Source organism: Trifolium pratense, linkage group LG5 (assembly GCF_020283565.1).
Source record: "Trifolium pratense cultivar HEN17-A07 linkage group LG5, ARS_RC_1.1, whole genome shotgun sequence".
NCBI classification, from domain to species: Eukaryota; Viridiplantae; Streptophyta; class Magnoliopsida; order Fabales; family Fabaceae; genus Trifolium; species Trifolium pratense.
This window is the reverse complement of record NC_060063.1, coordinates 23,684,727-23,704,967: the sequence shown is the minus strand read 5'-3', so window position 1 is coordinate 23,704,967 and position 20,241 is coordinate 23,684,727. Positions and strand designations below refer to the sequence as shown.

General features: G+C 37.3%; 2 protein-coding genes and 1 non-coding gene across 3 annotated transcripts; 2 read left to right on the top strand and 1 right to left on the bottom strand.

The window, feature by feature from the left end:
* Positions 1 to 1,612: 1,612 nt before the first annotated feature.
* On the bottom strand, positions 1,613 to 1,719 carry LOC123887778. Its single transcript, XR_006801775.1, has one exon. It is a non-coding gene; the product is annotated as a small nucleolar RNA R71 (small nucleolar RNA).
* An 84-nt stretch (positions 1,720 to 1,803) lies between these two features.
* On the top strand, positions 1,804 to 3,619 carry LOC123886284. Its single transcript, XM_045935617.1, has 2 exons — positions 1,804 to 1,912; positions 2,463 to 3,619. Exons 1-2 carry the CDS (start codon positions 1,804 to 1,806, stop codon positions 3,617 to 3,619), a joined length of 1,266 nt encoding a protein of 421 aa, XP_045791573.1.
* Positions 3,620 to 4,030: 411 nt separating this feature from the next.
* On the top strand, positions 4,031 to 9,314 carry LOC123886283. The gene is made up of 5 exons (XM_045935616.1): positions 4,031 to 4,371; positions 6,845 to 7,035; positions 7,102 to 8,039; positions 8,090 to 9,190; positions 9,261 to 9,314. The coding sequence occupies exons 1-5, from the start codon at positions 4,031 to 4,033 to the stop codon at positions 9,312 to 9,314; spliced, it is 2,625 nt and encodes an 874-aa protein (XP_045791572.1).
* The last annotated feature ends 10,927 nt before the right edge of the window (positions 9,315 to 20,241 follow it).

The window sequence follows — 20,241 nt, the reverse complement described above, 5'->3', positions numbered from 1 at the left end:
TACTCATTTTGTCCATAATGATAAGACACTTTGCATACAATTCTTTGTTAATATTAATAATAGTTATATAAAAATAAATATATAAAACTAACAAATATTTTACATAAACTTATTACTTCAACAACTTTTAATTCTTTAGAGCTTCTTATAATAAAGTCCGTGTATGTTTTGTTAGATCTAGGCATAACAATAGGTACCCACCCAAACCATATCCGCTTTGATAGGGAAAACTCGAGTTGACTGGGTTTGGGTTCGGGTTTGGGTTTTTCCCGATTTCAAAAGATGGGTTCGGGGCGGGTAATGAGTACATTGATACCCACCTTGAACCCGTCCCCGAACCCGCCTCGCTTATACTAAAAATTAGATTTCACCTCTTTTAAATTAGAAACGCTTAAACAATCTCTTAAATTACGTTCATATATTTATTTTTTATTTTAATTTGAGTATTAAACAAACCATTTTCTCTATTTTTTTTTATTTAAAAAAATATTGTTGAGAAAATAATTTTGGACATTTAAATTTTTTTTAATAAAAAAATACTAAAATATTATCTAAATTCATGTGGAAAGAGGCGTAATGGGGATACCCGAAACCCGATGGGGATACCCGATCCCCATTGGGTATGGGTTTGGGGTTATCATTTTTATCCCCGCTCGAATTTGGGATGGGTTTGGGGAAACCCGAACTTTATGGGTTTGGGTTTGGGGAGGGCAAAACCCATCCCCGCCCCGCCCCATTACCATGCCTAGTTAGAACCAATTCAAGGATAAGTCTTTATAGAGCTTCTTATTAATATAAAAAACCAAAAAAAAAATTAGTTTCATAAAAACCCCTATTTAAATTATAGCCTTAGATTTACAAAGTAACATTAGATAACGGTAGGTCGACTATTGGTCATTTGACGATAATCTTTTAAAACTATGCGACAAGACGGTATACTTGCAGTCACGCACTTAAAATCGTGATCAAGATTTTGGCGCCGTTGTCGGGGACCAATTTAGTTGATATCATAACTCTAGTGTTACGCAATAAAGACTAAGGAAATTTTTATTTTTCCTAATTAATTCGTCTGTTGCATGCCAAGTACTCGCTCTAGAGGCGAAAGATTGGAGCAACCAGTTAGCGAACTTGAGCGTCTTCTAAGCTTAAGACGCAGGAACCTAGAAAACCAAATAGAAACTCTTCTTTCTGAAATAGTTGAAAACCCAGATATAGAAATGGCTGAAGGACCACGAAACCGTCCACTAAGGTCCTACGATATTCCTTCGCAAGAAGAACCTCATAATAGCATCGCTGCCCCCACTATTGAAGGAAACAATTTCGAGCTTAAACCTTCATTGTTGTCAGCAGTACAACAAAACCAATTCTCCGGAAATCCCACGGACGACCCTAATCTACACTTGTCCATATTCTTGCAATATGCTGATACAGTAAAAGCAAATGGTGTCAGTCCCGAAGCTATAAGACATCGTTTATTCCCGTTCTCGTTAAGAGATAGAGCTAGAGCTAGAGCCTGGCTCCAGTCCTTACTTTCCAACTCTGTCACCACATGGGATGAGATGAGTTGAAGAAAATCTTTTTAGCAAGATACTTCCCACCTAGCAAAACTGCTATGTTAAGAGCCCAAATTAATGGATTTAAACAAAAAGGCAACGAGTCTCTTTTTGAAGCATGAGAAAGATACAAAGACATGATTAGGCTATGCCCGCATCATGGACTCAAAGAATGGTTAATTATCCACACCTTTTACAATGGTCTCTTGTATAACACAAGAATGACCATAGATGCCGCAGCTGCGCACTTATGGATAAAGCCTTCAGTGAAGCCTATCAGCTTATCGAAAGTATGGATCAAAACCACTACCAGTGGGGAAGCGAAAGAACACCTGAAGAAAAACCTCAAACGAAAGGCGGTATGTACAAAATTAGCAGCATAGACCACGTCAATGCCAAAATAGATGCCCTATCTCAAAAGATCGAAAGTCTAACCACCGTACCCACAACCACCATGGCTGCAACAACTCAAAACTATGAAATGTGCGGAGCTCAAGGACACGCTATCGCTAAATGTCAAGTTTTGACAGGAGTTTCCCAAGACCAAGTGAACTACACTCAAGGAAACCCTTACAACTAAGGTTCGGAGAACCATCCGTACCTTTCGTACAAAAGCAATAGCTTTATATGCACCTAGCCAAGAACCTTCTCCTGCACCACTAGGATTCCAAAGACCTGCCTACCCTGCTCAAAATGCTCCTAGGAAATCTAACCTTGAAATAATGATGGAAAACTTCATAGCTGCTCAAACTCAAACCAACAAGGAAGTCCAAAATCAAAACATACAAACTAGTGAGCAAATTAGGCAATTATCAAGCAAATTAGATGTCTTAGCCACACACAATAGAATGTTAGAAACAAAAATCTCACAAGCGGCCTAACAACAAGCATCTACTTCTGCACCTGCAGGCACGTTTCATGGACAACCACAGCAGAATCCCAAAGGACAAGCCAATGCTATCATATTGCAAAGTGGAAAACAAGTAGACGGACAAACTAATCCAGAAACCGATATTCCAACCATGCACCAAGATTTTGAAAAAACCATCGAGAAGGAGAGTGAGCCAAATAGAGAAGAGAAGGAAGATAGTGGCGAAGAAACCTTAGAAAAGAAAAGACCTTATGTACCTCTGCCACCTTATAAACCACTCATCCCGTATCCTCAAAGATTTGAGAAATCCAAAAGCGAAGGACAATTTAAGAAATTTGTAGAACTTCTGAAAAAATTGAACATCACAATACCTTTTACAGAAGCTATTACCCAAATGCCTTCATACGCTAAGTTTCTTAAAGAAATTGTAACTAATAAGAAAAAGATGGAGAGGGATCAAACTAAATATTCTGAAATTCTAAAAACTTCCACTCCACCAACTCATGAAAATGGCGACAACAACCTAGCTAAATGTCTAGAAATTACACAAGACCCTACACCTCGCCCTGTCAAACCAACTATGGAACTCAAAACCCTACCCGACAATTTAAGGTATGAATTCCTAGATAAAGACCTCGAACGACCAGTAATAGTCAGCACAGACTTAGAGAAGTCAGAAACTGAAAAGCTACTAAACATCCTAAGAAAATACCCCATTGCCTTAGGGTATAACATCACTGACTTAAAAGGGATAAGTCCTTATATATGTATGCATCGCATTATGCTAGAGGAAGACTGTAAAACTTCTAGAGAACCCCAAAGAAGGATCAATCTTGTTCTAAGTGAGGTAGTTAAGAAAGAAGTGCAAAAACTTCTAGAAACAAGATTCATATACCCTATATCAGACAATAAATGGGTCAACCCAGTACATGTCGTGCCCAAAAAGGGAGGAGTTACAGTTGTAACTAATGCAAAAGGAGAATCTATAGCACAAAGAGTTGTAACTGGCCATAGATTGTGCATAGATTATAGGAAACTAAACAAAGCCACTCGAAAAAACCATTTTCCTTTACCCTTTATTGATCAAATGCTCGAACGACTGGCTAATCATTCATTTTTCCAAATCCCAATTCATCCTGATGACCAAGAGAAAACCACCTTCACCTGTCCCTATGGAACTTTTGCTTATCGGTGAATGCAATTTGGACTATGCAATGCTCCCGCAACTTTCCAAAGATGCATGATGACAATTTTCGCAGATTTTATAAATGACATCATGGAAGTCTTTATGTATGATATCTCTGTTTGTGGGCAAAGCTTTGAAGAATGTCTGTCGAACCTAGAAAAGGTACTTGAAAGATGTGTAAAGGTTAATCTTGTGCTTAATTGGGAAAAGTGACATTTCATCGTCCGACAAGGAATTGTTCTTGGACACGTAGTTTATAATAAGGGGATTGAAGTAGATAAAGCTAAAATTCAAGTCATAGAAAACCTTCAATCCCCAAAAATAGTAAGAGAAGTACCTAGTTTTTTAGGACACGCCGGTTTCTACCGACGATTTATTAAAGATTTCTCTAAAATCACCAAGCCTCTGACTGGCTTATTAATGAAAGATGCTGAATTTCTTTTTGACGATGAATGGTTAAAAGCGTTCGAGAAATTAAAAACAGCTCTTATATCCGCACTAATTATCAAGCCACCTGATTGGAGCTTATCCTTTGAAATCATGTGTGACACTAGCGATTACGCCATAGGCGCAGTTTTAGGACAAAGAAAAGATAAGAAACTTCATGCAATCTATTACGCAAGTAGAACCTTAGATTCTGCGCTGATGAACTATGCCACCATTGAAAAAGAGCTCCTAGCTATCGTATTCGCTGTGGATAAGTTTCGGTCTTACCTAATAGGATCCAAAATAATTATCTATACTGACCATGCCGCTATTAGGTACCCATTAAGTAAGAAGGACGCTAAACCTAGGCTTTTAAGATGGATTCTACTTTTACAAGAATTTGACCTAGAGATCCTAGACAATAAAGGAACTGACAATGTGGTAGCTGTAACGACCCAATTTTTAGTAAATCGATATTTTATATATTTGTATATATTTTGGGTTAGTGTTAAATATTTATTTACGCGACGTATAATTATTTATCGCGAACACAAGTTTGTGAGCGAAACCTTTGTCGTGTTAGTGGGATTTGGGGCGTGTGAGAACCTTATGGGCCTAAGCCATTGGGCTTGGTTCATGACCAATAGAGAGTGGTATAAGTACCAAGTCAAACCAATGAATAGTCTCACAATTCATTTTCATGAGAAGTTAGAAGTTGTAAGCTTAGAAGCAAGAACAAGCTAAGCTAGGGTTTTGGCTAGAAGAACACGAGCAAGGAGAAGAGATTTAGAGGCCAAGAATCGTCATTCAATCCAAGGTGAGAGTGGTTAAGCATAAGCTTGGGTGATCCAAGAGAGGGGAGGTGTCTAGCCTCCATTCCTAAACTCTCTCATCCAATTTCTTTGGGGTTTTGGGTGAAGTTTCTTTATCATAAACATGTCTTTTCATCTTAGTATGCTTAATGAACATCTAGGAGGGAATATGTATATGTTTGATGATGGTTTTGCATGTTTATGCAACTTTGCTTATTTTGCAAGAAATTGGCATGATTTTGTATGTGTGATGTGTTTTGGTGTTTGTGAATGTTAATACATGTATATATGTATGGTATATACATGATTGATCACTTGTTATGCATTTATAACATGTTATAATGTATTTTGGATGGATTTGAGTGTTAAACCGCCTTAGAAACTCAAGAACAGATATTTTTTTCTGGTGTAGTGATCAGTGCATTTTAATGCACATTCTTCTACTATTGTACTAGTGTATTCCTATGGTTTAATTTACTATTTTCACTATTTTAAGGTGTTTTTATATTTAAGTTTATTTCTAACTCTATTTTATTTTCGCACTTAATTTATGAATAAATAGCACTTTGACACCCTTCCGGTCCGCAGGTCATAACTGGAGTTACAAATATCGGATTGAGGCGCGGGAAGATGCGTTGGAAAGCTGAGATCAAGAGCTACGACTTTCATGTTGAGGCCAAAACCCAGTTCGGAGCGCAAGTGTGTCAAATAATTGCGTTTATGTTCCAGACGAATTTAATTCAGCACAACTTTATATTTTTCGGCCCAATTGTTTTAAGGCCCGTTCCATGTATTATTTAAACCGAAAAAAAGGCAGCTAGGGTTATTCATTCACTGTTCACGAAATATTCAAACCCTAGAGCAGCCGTCATCTTCCATGGAGAACTAAACTTCTATTGATCCATTGGTGTAAGGAACTTTGTTCTCGAATCTTGAGGTTCGGTTTTAATAGCAAATCGTTATGTTTATGCTTATCATATATCAATTTTCTTGTCTCTCTTTTGTGTATGAGTTGATGCAATTGATGCTTAATTATTTTGTTTCACGTTCATAACATTGAGACTATTCAAATTAATTCACGCTTGTTCAAATTAATCTGAATAGGAAATTGTTATATTATTTTCGCTTGCAAAATAGGGCTGCCGAATTATTGTTATGATTTTTAACTGTGTTATTGGTGACGCTTGATCATCGCCATAGTTAGTCGAACACGCTGGTGCTTAATCAACGAATTCGTTATAAAACTGATTTTCGCTTGTTAAATTAGTTCTATAATCAGCCGAAGCATAAACTGTATGAATATTCACATAAGAACCTATGATAGATGATAAACAAAGTTGCCTAAAACCAATGGATTGATTGCTTTTATATTAATTAAATTCGTAATCTCTGTTATTGCTTCCACAAACAAAAAAACCCCAAATTGCAACCTTTAAATTCATTCTAATATTGTTAAACCGATCGTGAGTCCTTGCGAAACGACCAAGGTCACTACCTTGTACTACTTATTTTAAAATTATTTTGATCACGAAACGACCGTGATCAAATTGGCGCCGTTGCCGGGGACTCTCAATTGATTTTAGCTAATATTAGACTCAGTTTCTGTGTGGTTGCGTTCTAGCCTTTGCTTTCTCGTGTTTTCTGGATTTTACGTGCCCTAATAATCAGTTTTCGTAAAAAAACAGTTTTCTGGAAAATCTTTTCTAAATCGAGTTTTTCCTGTACCTGTTCATCAGAAAAAAATCAGAGTTTAAAATCCCCTATTTTGGTACAAAATAGGTGACTGCAACCTAAAAAGTCCAAATTCCGTGTTTTACTATTTTATTTTAATTTATTTCTGTTTTTATAGTTTCAGAAAATTCCAAACTAATTTCCAAAATTCTTATTTTACTTAATTAGACTAAATTTCGTGTTTTTATATTTTTTGAATCTATTTTAACCATATCTCTTCTTTCTATTTGTTTCATTAACGAGTCTGATTCTGATTCTTACATAGTTTCTCTTTGCATACTTTATTTGATTCTAAACTTGCTTTTGATAACATGGCTGAACAAAGAACACTAAGGCAGCTTGCTGCTCCTGATGTCAATTACAATGGTCTATGCATTCAATATACTGACGTTGATATTCCTTTTGAATTGAAATCTGGTTTGATACATTTGTTGCCCAAGTTTCATGGTCTTGCAGGTGAGGATCCGCATAAGCATTTGAAGGAATTTTAGGTAGTTTGTTCTACACCATTGAGGCCTGAAGGTATAACAGAGGATCATATCAAGCTTAGAGCCTTTCCATTCTCGCTCCAGGGTGCTGCCAAAGATTGGTTGTACTATCTTGAGCCGAATTCTATCACAACTTGGAATGATTTGAAGAAGGTCTTTCTAGAGAGATACTTTCCCGCTTCTAGAGCTGCGTTAATCAGAAAAGAAATATGCGGCATTAGGCAGGGAAACGAATCATTGGCAGAATACTGGGAAAGATTCAAGCAGCTAGTTTCTAGTTGTCCCCAACACCAGATCACCGAGCAATTACTCATCCAATATTTCTATGAAGGGTTGCTACCAATGGATCGAAACATTTTGGATGCTGCAAGTGGTGGAGCACTTGTTGATAAAACTCCAGCTGCTGCAAAGGCCTTGATCGAGAACATGTCACTCAACTCGCAACAGTTTACAACCAGAAATAATTTTGCAAGTGTAAATGAGATTCAGTCTTCCTCTTCCTCCATCAAGGCGCTCGAAACCAAGTTTGATGCTAGAATTGATGAACTTACTTCCTTGGTGAAAAAGTTGGCAGTTAGCAAAGCTCAACCAGCAAAAGTGTGTGGTATTTGTACTTCTTCTGAGCACCCGACTGATACATGCCCCATTCTACAAGATGAAACAATAACCGAGCTTCCTCGAGCATATGCAGCAGCAGCCCTTTACAATCAAAACAGGTACAATAATCCTGACCTCTCCACCAACAAATATCACCCTAGTTGGAGGAATCATCAAAACCTCCAATATGGGAATCAGTCACAAGCTGCAGCCCCTGCTGCCCCACCAGCCACTTCTTCATTGGAAGACCTTGTCAAGCAACTGGCACAACGAACAGATGCTAGCATTCAGAACCTGACAACGCAGATGGGACAAATGGCCAATGCAATAGGCCAACTACAAGCCCAAGGCTCTGGTAACCTTCCTGCACAAACAGTGCCGAATCCGAATGTGAATGTGAGTGCAATTACTTTGAGATCTGGAAGAGTGTCAGAACCAGCTCCAGAGAGAAGAAGAAAACTGTTGCATCATCATCTGCTCCTGAACCTCCTTCTGTTACAACTGAGACCGAACCCGAAAAAGAAAGAGTATATGTGCCACCAATTCCTTTTCCTCAAAGGGTGCAGGAAAATATCAAGAAGACAGTTGAGGAAGACAAGGAGATTTTAGATGTATTCAGAAAATGTGCGGTTAACATTCCTCTCCTTGATGCAATTAAACAGATTCCTAAATATGCAAAATTCCTGAAAGACTTGTGCACACACAAGAGGAAGTTGAAGGGAAATGAGAGAGTCAGTTTGGGACGAAATGTTTCTGCTTTCATTCAGCCCAAAACTGGTTCCTCAGCTAATGTCTCAGTTCTTAGTCAGACCATGCCAGAAAAGTGTGATGATCCAGGAGTTTTTGGTATTCCCTGTTCCATTGGGGATCACAAGTTTGAAAATTGTATGCTTGATCTGGGAGCAGGTATTAATGTTATGCCTACTTCTATTTATAATAACCTTGATCTTGGTCCTTTGCAGCCTACAGGTTTAATCGTGCAATTAGCAAACAGGAGCAATGCCCGCCCTGCTGGGAAGGTAGAAGATGTCCTGGTGCAAGTTAATGACTTGATTCTTCCTGCAGATTTCTACATTCTAGACATGGAGGGAGAAACTAATTCCAGCAGGGCACCCATCATTCTAGGCCGACCATTCATGAGAACGGCAAGAACAAAAGTTGATGTTTATGATGGAACCATGTCCATGGAGTTTGGCGACATTGTCGCTAAGTTTAACATTTTTGATGCCATGAAACATCCCGTGGAAGAACATTCTGTTTTTTATATGGATTTAGTTACTAACACTAACCTTTGCCCTGTTTGTGCTAAGATTGAATCTGATTTGCAGGATAATAACATTCATACAGGTGAAGTTGTTGTCAATGAGGCAGTCTGTACGGTTAAAGTTCTTGACATTCCGGCTGCCCCAACCAAACACTCCCATGATAAAGAAAAGACTACGCACTTCCATGATAAGATGATTTCCAAAAAGAAATTTTCTGTTGGCCAAAAAGTCTTGCTGTTTAAGTCTCGCCTGAAAGATATGGTTGGTAAGTTTCGATCCAAGTGGATTGGCCCCTTTGTCGTGACTAATGTTTTTCCTTCTGGTGCTATAGAAATTAAAAGTACAGGTACTGGCAAGGTTTTCAAAGCAAAAGGACAGCGGTTGAAGCTGCTCCATAAAAGTGTGGAAGGGCTTCCACCAAAACCACCAGACATAGAAGCACCAGCACCAGCCGCTACACCTTAGCCCCTCGGGTGTGTTCCTTCCTTTACTCTCACTTTATGTTTAGATTACATTGCGGACACTGTCTGGTTTAAGTGTGGGGGAGGGACATTTTACATTTACATTTACATTTTTGTGTTTTTTAAAAAAAAAAAATAATAATAATAAAATAAATCATCATGAGTAGTCACATGTTCTAAGGCTAGGGCAGATAGCTGTAGGGTCAGTGAAATTTTTGGAGTTTTTTGTTTTGATACTTGACATGATAGTCTTTGCAACTTAATGCACAACTGCTTGAACACTGTCAAACTTAGTAATGTCTAGATAAATCTCTGAAATATTTATTCTTTAGACTAAGTTCTCTAATTTGAATATAATGGAGGTATGATTAGAACTAAGTGTGGGGGAAAGGCTAGAGTAACAGATAGACCGATCATTGCTATTAATTGAGAAAAAGGGAAACTGTTTAAGAGCTAAAACTAATGAATATAATAAGTTCCTGTGCCCGAAACTGGAGGAACAAGTTCCTGTGCCCGAAACTGGAGGAACAAGTGCTGTGTAGGATGCTCTACTCTGAGTAACAGGTTGGACTTATTACAAGTAAGATCCCGTCAGGTGAAAAGGTGGAGTAGTACCTAAAGCTTAAAAACAATAAATAATAATAAACTATAATAAAGCTTGAAGGTAGTTGCCCCTGAGTTGATGTTGAAAAGCTTTTGATCTCTTGAAAAGAAATAGCCCCCCCTAGTCTGAAATTCTGGTTAAATCCAAAATTATAGGAAAAGAATGACAACTTAGCATCTAGAATGGTAGTTTCAGAGAGGGATCTTGACATTACTTTGGTTGACAGTGGGAGACAGTACACACACACACGCAAGATTATTATTGAAAGTTGATAGATAAGAATTGTGCCAATCTTTGAATTTTGACCCAAGGTTTGAAGTTTGAAACCTGGAATATGTTGACTGCTTGTGATTTGTTTTTAAATTTTTCATTTGAGTTTTGCTCGGAGTGCAAAAGTTCAAGTGTGGGGGAATTTGATCAGTGCATTTTAATGCACATTCTTCTACTATTGTACTAGTGTATTCCTATGGTTTAATTTACTATTTTCACTATTTTAAGGTGTTTTTATATTTAAGTTTATTTCTAACTCTATTTTATTTTCGCACTTAATTTATGAATAAATAGCACTTTGACACCCTTCCGGTCCGCAGGTCATAACTGGAGTTACAAATATCGGATTGAGGCGCGGGAAGATGCGTTGGAAAGCTGAGATCAAGAGCTACGACTTTCATGTTGAGGCCAAAACCCAGTTCGGAGCGCAAGTGTGTCAAATAATTGCGTTTATGTTCCAGACGAATTTAATTCAGCACAACTTTATATTTTTCGGCCCAATTGTTTTAAGGCCCGTTCCATGTATTATTTAAACCGAAAAAAAGGCAGCTAGGGTTATTCATTCACTGTTCACAAAATATTCAAACCCTAGAGCAGCCGTCATCTTCCATGGAGAACTAAACTTCTATTGATCCATTGGTGTAAGGAACTTTGTTCTCGAATCTTGAGGTTCGGTTTTAATAGCAAATCGTTATGTTTATGCTTATCATATATCAATTTTCTTGTCTCTCTTTTGTGTATGAGTTGATGCAATTGATGCTTAATTATTTTGTTTCACGTTCATAACATTGAGACTATTCAAATTAATTCACGCTTGTTCAAATTAATCTGAATAGGAAATTGTTATATTATTTTCGCTTGCAAAATAGGGCTGCCGAATTATTGTTATGATTTTTAACTGTGTTATTGGTGACGCTTGATCATCGCCATAGTTAGTCGAACACGCTGGTGCTTAATCAACGAATTCGTTATAAAACTGATTTTCGCTTGTTAAATTAGTTCTATAATCAGCCGAAGCATAAACTGTATGAATATTCACATAAGAACCTATGATAGATGATAAACAAAGTTGCCTAAAACCAATGGATTGATTGCTTTTATATTAATTAAATTCGTAATCTCTGTTATTGCTTCCACAAACAAAAAAACCCCAAATTGCAACCTTTAAATTCATTCTAATATTGTTAAACCGATCGTGAGTCCTTGCGAAACGACCAAGGTCACTACCTTGTACTACTTATTTTAAAATTATTTTGATCACGAAACGACCGTGATCATGTAGTTCGCTACAGCGAACTGAGCTTCGCTTAGCGAATAAGTTCGCTACCTGTTCGCTACAAGTTCGCTACCTGTTCGCCGTGTACCTGTAATCCTCTGATGTAGTTCGCTACAGCGAACTGAGCTTCGCTTAGCGAATAAGTTCGCTACCTGTTCGCTACGGCTTCGCTTAGCGAACAGTACTGAACCTGCAACTTTTGTTATTGTTTATAAGTGTATCTAGGCACTTGTAACATGGTTCTGTTTGTTGGAACAAAATTGATTTAAAAATATTAGCCCCTAAATCTATAAAGGTTTTGATGATAACAAAGTATTAATAAACAATTGGAAGGACTAAAAATTTATTTCAAGTGCGCAGATATAAGCTTCAGACAAGCTCTGAGTGAAGCTCAGAGGATGTGAATTCAGAAGTTCACAAGCGCTCAGAAGGTGTTGGACTTCAGAAGTTACAACATTCAGAGGATGAAGTCTTCAGAACGTCTACAAGCTTCATCAAACTCTGAAGAGCTTCTTGAAATCTGTGAAGATTCCCTTTTCAAGTCAACTCTTCTACCAATGAAGAAAAGGACCTTTCAAGCCTGATCAGTTCAGCTACTCTCGTTTTGTCTGTCCTAACTTGAGAACGTGGGTCTTCAGTTTTGTTAGCTGAATAAGGAAAGTCCACTCTGCAGTAGTCAAAGTAACTGAAACTCTTTCTTAGTTTTGGATACAACCAACTGCATCAAGACAGACTGCTTGAAGACAAAAGATTATCAACTCCAACGGTTCTTTTTGCAACGACTCTTTTCTGGTGATATATATACTAGAAGAATCAGCTACAACATATATACATTTTTATTAAGGATTGAACGTGCGCTGATCAAACTCTGAATTCTGTGTATACAAGCTCTGAACCTCTTATCAAGTGTTTTTGCACTTTAGTCAAATACTCTGTACTAATTGTATTTGCTCTCTTTAGGTTCATCTAAGAGCATTTGTATATCTTCATATACTTTACTATTCTTGAGGAAACTTAAGCTTGTGTGCTTAAGTGTGAAGTCTTAAGCTTGTGTGCTTGAGCATTGTTGAGAAGTCTCTTGCTTGTGTGCTTGAGCAGGTGTAATCTTGTGTGATTATAGTGAAATCCCTTGGAAGTGCAAGGGGACTGGACTACTCTCGTTTTGTGAGAGGAACCAGTATAAATTGCTTGTGTAATCTCTCTCTCTCTCTTGTTATTATTTGTGTTATTTATCCGCTGCTAACGTAGTTGAGTTAAGAACTTGAAAAAGTTTTAACTTAGCTAAAACACAATTCAACCCCCCCCTTCTTGTGTTTTCACACCTTCAATTGGTATCAGAGCTCTGGTCTGTTACTTTCACTTAACAGTGAGACAGTAAAGATCTTGTGAGAACACTATGTCTGGAGGAGACGATAGTAGCACTAGAACAACCGGTGAACCCGGTGAGGCCAGTGGAGCTGGTGGTGGTCCTAGAAATGCTTTTGGTTATGACTACTTAAGTAATGAATCACATGAACATAGTGGCAATAGAAAAGCCCCTATATTCAATGGTGATGCATCATTATTTGAGTGGTGGAAGGAAAGACTGTATAGCAATATCACTGCTATTGATCATGAGTTGTGGGATTTGGTTGAGCTGGGAGTAACTTTTGAAAACTTATATGAACATGGAAGATTGTCCATTGAGCATAGAAAGTTACTCACACCAGCTAACTTAAAAACCTACACTAAGCATCATAGAGTAAAGGACATTGTTGTTGGTGCTATTAGACATGAGGATTATGTCATAATAGAGAACAAGTCTACTGCTAAATCTATCTTTGATTCTATGTGTGCTACCTATGATGGTAATGAAAAGGTTCAAGAGGCTAAAGCTAGTCTTTTGATAAGGCAATATGAACTATTCACTATGCAACAAGATGAAAACATTGAGACTATGTTTACAAGGTTTCAAATCCTTGTATCTGGTCTTAAAGCTCTTAAGAGAAGTTATTCCACCTATGACCATGTTCAGAAGATTCTGAGAAGTCTTCCTATTGCTTGGAGACCCAAGGTCACTGCAATAGAGGAAGCTCAAAATCTCAAGACTCTGAGTCTTGAAGCTCTGATAAGCAATCTCAGAAGCCATGAGATGGTTCTGGATGCTGACTCAGAAACTAAGAAGAAGTCCAAGTCAGTGGCTTTACAGTCAACAAGGACTACTTCTAAGGCTCTTAAGACTCAGCTTCTTGATATTGAAGAAGAATCTTCTGCTGATGGTCAAGAGGATGAGATGAATGAGGATGAGTTTGCTTTATTCACCAAGTTTCAGCAATGGAACAGATTTAACAAAAGAAATTTCAGAGGTAACAGTTCCAGAAATTTTGTCAGCAAAAAGGATGATCAGAAGAACTGCTTCAACTGTAAGAAGCCAGGACACTTTATTGCTGATTGTCCAGAAATGTCTGCTAAAGACAAAAGCAAAAGATACAGCTCAAAGAAGCAACAATTCAAGAGTAAATTGAGAAAGAGTCTGATGGCTACCTTTGAAGAGCTATCATCTGAGGAAGAAGTTGAGGAAGAAGAAGAGGCAAATCTAGCCCTGATGGCTTCAACTGACTCAGATGCTGACTCAGACGATGAATCAGAATCAGAATCAGATTCTGAAGTAACTGATGAGGTATTTTCTGACTGCTCTAAATCTCAACTTATAACTGCACTTAACAAGGTCATTGAGAAACATCTCAGAGTGTTAAGTAAACAAAAAGTTTTACAAGAAAAGCTTAACACTCTGACTGAACAAGCAGAACACTTTCAAGGTCTGTATCAAGAAACTCTGAATAGAGTAAATGACTTTGAAAAGGGTTGTGCTGTTTGTCACAAACCTATTGATGAGCAGGAAATAGCTCTTCAACAGTTTGTGCATCTCAACCTTGGTAAGAGCAAAGCTGCTAATCTTGTTTATAATGTCATGAGACATAGAGGAGAGGGACTTGGCTATGAATATGGTAGAACATATTCAAAGCTGAAGACCTCTGCCAAAAAGGTTGGAAAATCTTGGGTTTATTATGTTGTTCCACAAAGTGAAGAGGGAAAGAATCTTGGTAATGTTGAAAATAACAAAAATGATCTGAGTGATTTAGAAGCTGACAGCTCAGAGGAACCTAGTTTTTCAGGATCTGGAAAGAAAAGTTCAGAAGATAGAAGTTATTCAGAACCTGAGAACATCAGTTCAGAAGTTCTGAAAGCTTCAACATCTGAAACTTCAAATTCTGAATCCAAAGGAACTTCAGTACCTGAAGCTAGTCAATCTAAAAGATCAGAAGTTTTTAAAAGAAAAAATTCAAACTCCAAATCTCAGATGAAGTACAAGACTCAGATTATTTATGATTCTAGAGTAAGTAGATATAATCAATCAGAACATGGGATTGATGATAAATACAAACCCTGGAATCATAAACAATCCAAATCTTGGAACAATAACAGATTTCAAACAAAGAAAAGATTTCAAAAAGGTTATTATTTCAAACCAAGATCTTTCTCTAACACTAGACAACATAGTAAGCATGCATGGACTAACAAGCGTGGACCCAGAAGATGGGTACCAAAAGCTGAAATAATGTATCATTCAGATTTACCAACTAGGAAAGGATATGTCCTACCTAAAATGTGGAAACAAGTCTTATGCAAAGGAAGAAGGGCTTATGTCCTAGACCAATGGCTGACAAGTTCTCAAGTTAACAATCAGAACTTGATAAATGAAGAGGAAGAATATTGGGATGACTTTATCATTAACCTTGATGAAGAGTTCTATCGCAATGATTAAAGTTGTTTCTCATACAGCCTGCCACTCAAAGAAATATCATGAAACACTCATGGTATCTGGATAGTGGATGTTCAAGGCATATGACTGGTGACAAACAACTATTTTCTAAGCTGATTATGAAAGAAGGAGGATCTGTTGGCTTTGGAGGAAATCAAAAAGGAAAGATAATAGGTACAGGTACAGTAGGTAATTCTTCCCTATCCATTAATGATGTTTGGTTAGTAGATGGACTCAAACATAACTTATTGAGCATAAGTCAATTTTGCGACAATGGTTATGTAGTTGTCTTTAATAAGGAATCATGTACTGTATCTAAACAATCTGATAACTCCATTATATTCAAAGGTCTGAGAAAGAACAATGTTTATAAAATTAACCTTTCTGATTTGAATGAACAAAAAGTGATGTGTCTTTTGACCTTGAGTGAAGAAAAATGGATCTGGCATAAGAGGTTAGGCCATGCTAACTGGAGGTTAATCTCTAAGCTTAGCAAGCTTGACCTTGTCAGAGGTTTACCTAAAATCAAATATCACTCAAACACACTTTGTGGTTCATGTCAAAAAGGAAAGATTACAAAATCTTCTTTTAAACCTAAGAACATTGTCTCTACCTCAAGACCATTGGAACTTCTTCACATTGATCTTTTTGGGCCAGTTCAAACTGCCTCTATCAATGGAAAGAAGTATGGATTAGTAATTGTTGATGATTACAGTAGATGGACTTGGGTAAAATTCCTAAGAACAAAAGATGAAGCTTATGATGAGTTTAGCATCTTCTGCAAACAAATTCAAAATGAAAAAGGCTACACTATTTTAAAAGTTAGAAGTGATCATGGTGGAGAATTTGAAAATGAACCTTTTGAAAACTTTTGTGAAAAATATGGCATTCTGCATGAATTCTCTTCTCCTAGAACTCCTCAACAAAATGGGGTTGTGGAAAGGAAGAATAGAACTCTGCAAGAAATGGCCAGAACCATGATGCATGAAACTAATGTAGCAAAGTTTTTATGGGCAGAAGCTGTAAACACAGCATGTTATGTTCAGAATAGAATCTATATCAGATCTAAGCTGAACAAAACTGCTTATGAATTGTTCAAAGGAAGAAAGCCTGATATTTCTTATTTTCATCAGTTTGGGTGTACGTGTTACATCTTAAACAACAAAGTCCATCTAAAGAAATTTGATGCTAGAGGTTACAAGGGTATCTTTATAGGATACTCTGAACGCTCAAAAGCATACAGACTGTATATTTCTGAAACACACACTGTGGAAGAAACTATGCATGTCAAATTTGATGACAAAGAGCCTGACCAAGTGTCAGAGCTTGTGGAAGGTTTGTCTAGATTTCAGGTATCAGAGGATCAATATTCAGATATTCCAAACTACTCAGAACATCCATTCTCTGAAGAACCTCTGAACACAACAGTTCCTACTGACTCTGAACAACAAAGAACTGAAGCATCTGCTGAACCTGTTGATGATGAGTCTGAATATGATGAACCCTCAAGGAATACTTTCAAATACAAATCATCACATCCAGAGGAACTGATATTAGGCAACAAGGATAGTCCAAGGAAGACAAGATCTCAACTAAGAAATGAGGAATCTTTAGTTGGTCTTATCTCAATGATGGAACCCTCAAAGATTGATGAAGCTCTGAAAGATGATGCTTGGATTGTAGCAATGCAAGAAGAGCTGAATCAATTTCAAAGGAATGATGTGTGGACTCTAGTGCCAAAACCTTCACACAAGAACATTATTGGAACAAAATGGGTATTCAGAAACAAGCTGAATGAACAAGGTGAAGTGGTAAGAAACAAGGCTAGATTGGTTGCGCAAGGTTATAGTCAACAAGAGGGGATTGACTATACTGAAACCTTTGCACCAGTTGCTAGACTTGAAGCAATCAGGTTACTTCTATCTTATGCTGTTAATCATGGGATAACTTTGTATCAGATGGATGTTAAAAGTGCTTTCTTAAATGGTTTCATTTCTGAAGAAGTGTATGTTAAGCAACCTCCTGGTTTTGAAGATGTCTCAAACCCAGAACATGTTTTTAAACTGAAGAAATCACTGTATGGTCTGAAACAAGCTCCAAGAGCTTGGTATGATAGACTCAGTAATTTCCTTCTTGAGAAAGGTTTTGAGAAAGGAACGGTTGACTGCACACTCTTTAGAAAAACAACCAAAGAAGACATTTTAATCATTCAAATTTATGTTGATGATATTATTTTTGGTTCAACTAATGCTGCTTTGTGCAAGAATTTTTCTAAGATAATGCAGGATGAATTTGAAATGAGCATGATGGGAGAATTGAAATTCTTTCTTGGAATTCAAATCAATCAGAAGATGGAAGGAACTTATGTTCATCACTCAAAATATACCAAGGAACTTCTGAAGAAATTCAATCTAGATGATTGCAAGATAATGAACACTCCTATGCACTCAACTACCAACATGAGCAAGTCAGAAGATGAAGGAAAAGTAGATCAAAAGGTCTACAGAGGTATGATTGGTTCCTTACTCTATCTGACAGCCTCTAGACCAGATATTTTATTCAGTGTATGCTTATGTGCAAGATTCCAGTCAGATCCTAGAGAATCTCATCTTACAGCTGTAAAGAGAATCTTTAGGTATCTGAAAGGAACAACTAATCTTGGACTTCTCTATAAGAAATCCAATGATTATGTGCTAAATGGATTCTGTGATGCTGACTATGCTGGAGATAAAATTGAAAGAAAATCCACAAGTGGCAATTGTCAATTTGTTGGTGAAAACCTTATCTCCTGGGCTAGTAAGAGGCAAACTACTATAGCTTTGTCTACAGCAGAAGCAGAATACATTTCAGCAGCTAAGTGTTGTACACAACTACTCTGGTTAAAATATCAGTTAGAAGATTATCAGGTAAGCAGTAACAATATTCCTTTATATTGTGACAATACTGCAGCCATTCATTTATCTAAAAATCCTATCCTTCACTCTAGAGCCAAACATATTGAAATTAAACACCATTTTATCAGAGATTATGTTCAGAGAGGCATTATAGATATTAAGTTTGTTGATACTGAAAATCAATGGGCTGACATATTTACTAAAGCCTTACCTGTTGAAAGATTTGATTTTATAAAGAAACATCTGAACATGTTTTCAATCTCTGAATGAAAATTTTTTTTGGCAATTAAAGTGTAAGAGGTTATGTATATCAGAACTTATATCTCAGAACATCTGAAACATAAGCTCTGAAGTACTTAACTCTGATAGAGAATTTTAAATAACTCAGAGGCTCTGAACTATTTAAGTGGGAAACGTTTAGTATTCACTGCTGAACAGTTGTCCATTAAAATAGCAGTTACCGAGTAAATTTCTGCACGTGGTCTACGTGTGTCAGGTAGTGGGTGGTTAATGATGATTTTTGGTATTCAACTTTCTGTCAATTAGCGTAACTTCCCAAATTTGCTATTTTCGTGTTAACTGTACTCATTTAAATAAACTTACACAATACACTTGCACACTATTCACTTTCACAACCTACACTTTCATATTCTCTCTAAACCTCCAACAAACTTTCTTTCTCTCTCGTTAGTTTCCAAACCCTACCCTAATCTCCAACAATGGCCGGACCTTCGTCATCTTCTTCAACAAAGATTCCACCGTTCATGTTCAAAAATCTTCAAATCGTTGGGAACGAGATGGAGTTTCCTGAATCTGAACTATGCTTTCTGTCTGAGAAGATTGTGGATTTTGATAGTCTTTCTGCAAACGGCTTTGAAGTTAAGCAGTACTTTACATCTCAAAGATGGGATAAGTACTTCGACATGCTTAACGGTCCTATCTACCCAGACTTGCTTAAGAAATTTTGGATGAAAGCAAGAGTGTTTGATAAACATGAAGCAAAGAAGGAAGAGATTGCTGCTATTGAGAGGAATCCTAGTCTGAAGGGTAAAACTAGGAAGGAAATGGGTTTGCTGGAATTTACAGGTGTTCAGATTAGGTCTAACATCTGTGGGATGAATATGGCTTTCTCACCAATTCATTTCAATGCTCTTCTTGGTCTACCTAACTCTGGGATAGAGTTAGATGCTTTTGAAAAGGATACCAGATATAGAGATGATCTTCTGCATCTCATCTGCACTGACTTCAAGCTGAAAGGGAAAGTCAAAGGATTGACTGACGAGTGCAGAGTTTTGTTCAAGATAATCCTTGCTTCTATTAGTCCAAGAGTTGGAGGGACTGATACAATCTCCTGGATGCATCGTCATTTGTTATATTTCCTTCTGACAAGGAAGAGAGTTAATCTTGGAGATTACTTTTTTGAACGGATTTGTGAAGCAATTTTTGCAAGTAAGTCTCAGAGGAAAACTACTATAGTTTATCCCAGGTTGTTGTCAGATCTTCTATATCAAGGTCACGTGGTTCAGAATTTGCAGAAGTTTCACCCAGAACTGGTTCAGAAGAGGTTTTATCCAGAGATTCTGAATGCTAGTTTTCTGTCCAAGATGCGTTTGATTGCATCTAAGCCTGTTGCTCCTCCACAAGAGTTCTCTGTCAGGCTTGAAGATCGTCTGTACATAGAAGGATACCCAGTCATATCTGAAGCTGATGCTGAGCATGTGATTCAGGACTACTTAGAAGTGCTCAGAAAAGAAGGTTTTGTTGTTGATAGGAGTATGGTTCCAAAGGCTCCTGCAAACCAGTATAACCCTTCTAGGAAGCAAAAGAGAAAGGCTGAAGCTCAAGATGATCTACCTAAGCCAGATCTTTTGGCTCAGAAAAGGATTAAGGTGGAGCAAGCTGATGCTGAACAGAGAACAAAGAAGAAACATGAAGAATCTGCTACCAAGACTACTGAAGAAGCTTCAAAAGAGCCTGTTGTTGTTGAAGTATCCAGCTCATCTGA

Excerpts from the sequence above, each read along its gene's own strand:
- LOC123886283 (XM_045935616.1), top strand. The coding sequence starts at position 4,031 with ATGAAAGATGCTGAATTTCTTTTTGACGATGAATGGTTAAAAGCGTTC. Across the intron at positions 7,036-7,101 it reads CAAGTTTCATGGTCTTGCAG|GTATAACAGAGGATCATATC; the intron begins GTGAGGATCCGC and ends TGAGGCCTGAAG. Across the intron at positions 9,191-9,260 it reads AGTCTCGCCTGAAAGATATG|AAATTAAAAGTACAGGTACT; the intron begins GTTGGTAAGTTT and ends CTGGTGCTATAG.
- LOC123886284 (XM_045935617.1), top strand. The coding sequence starts at position 1,804 with ATGGATAAAGCCTTCAGTGAAGCCTATCAGCTTATCGAAAGTATGGAT. Across the intron at positions 1,913-2,462 it reads AAAACCTCAAACGAAAGGCG|GCACGTTTCATGGACAACCA; the intron begins GTATGTACAAAA and ends CTGCACCTGCAG.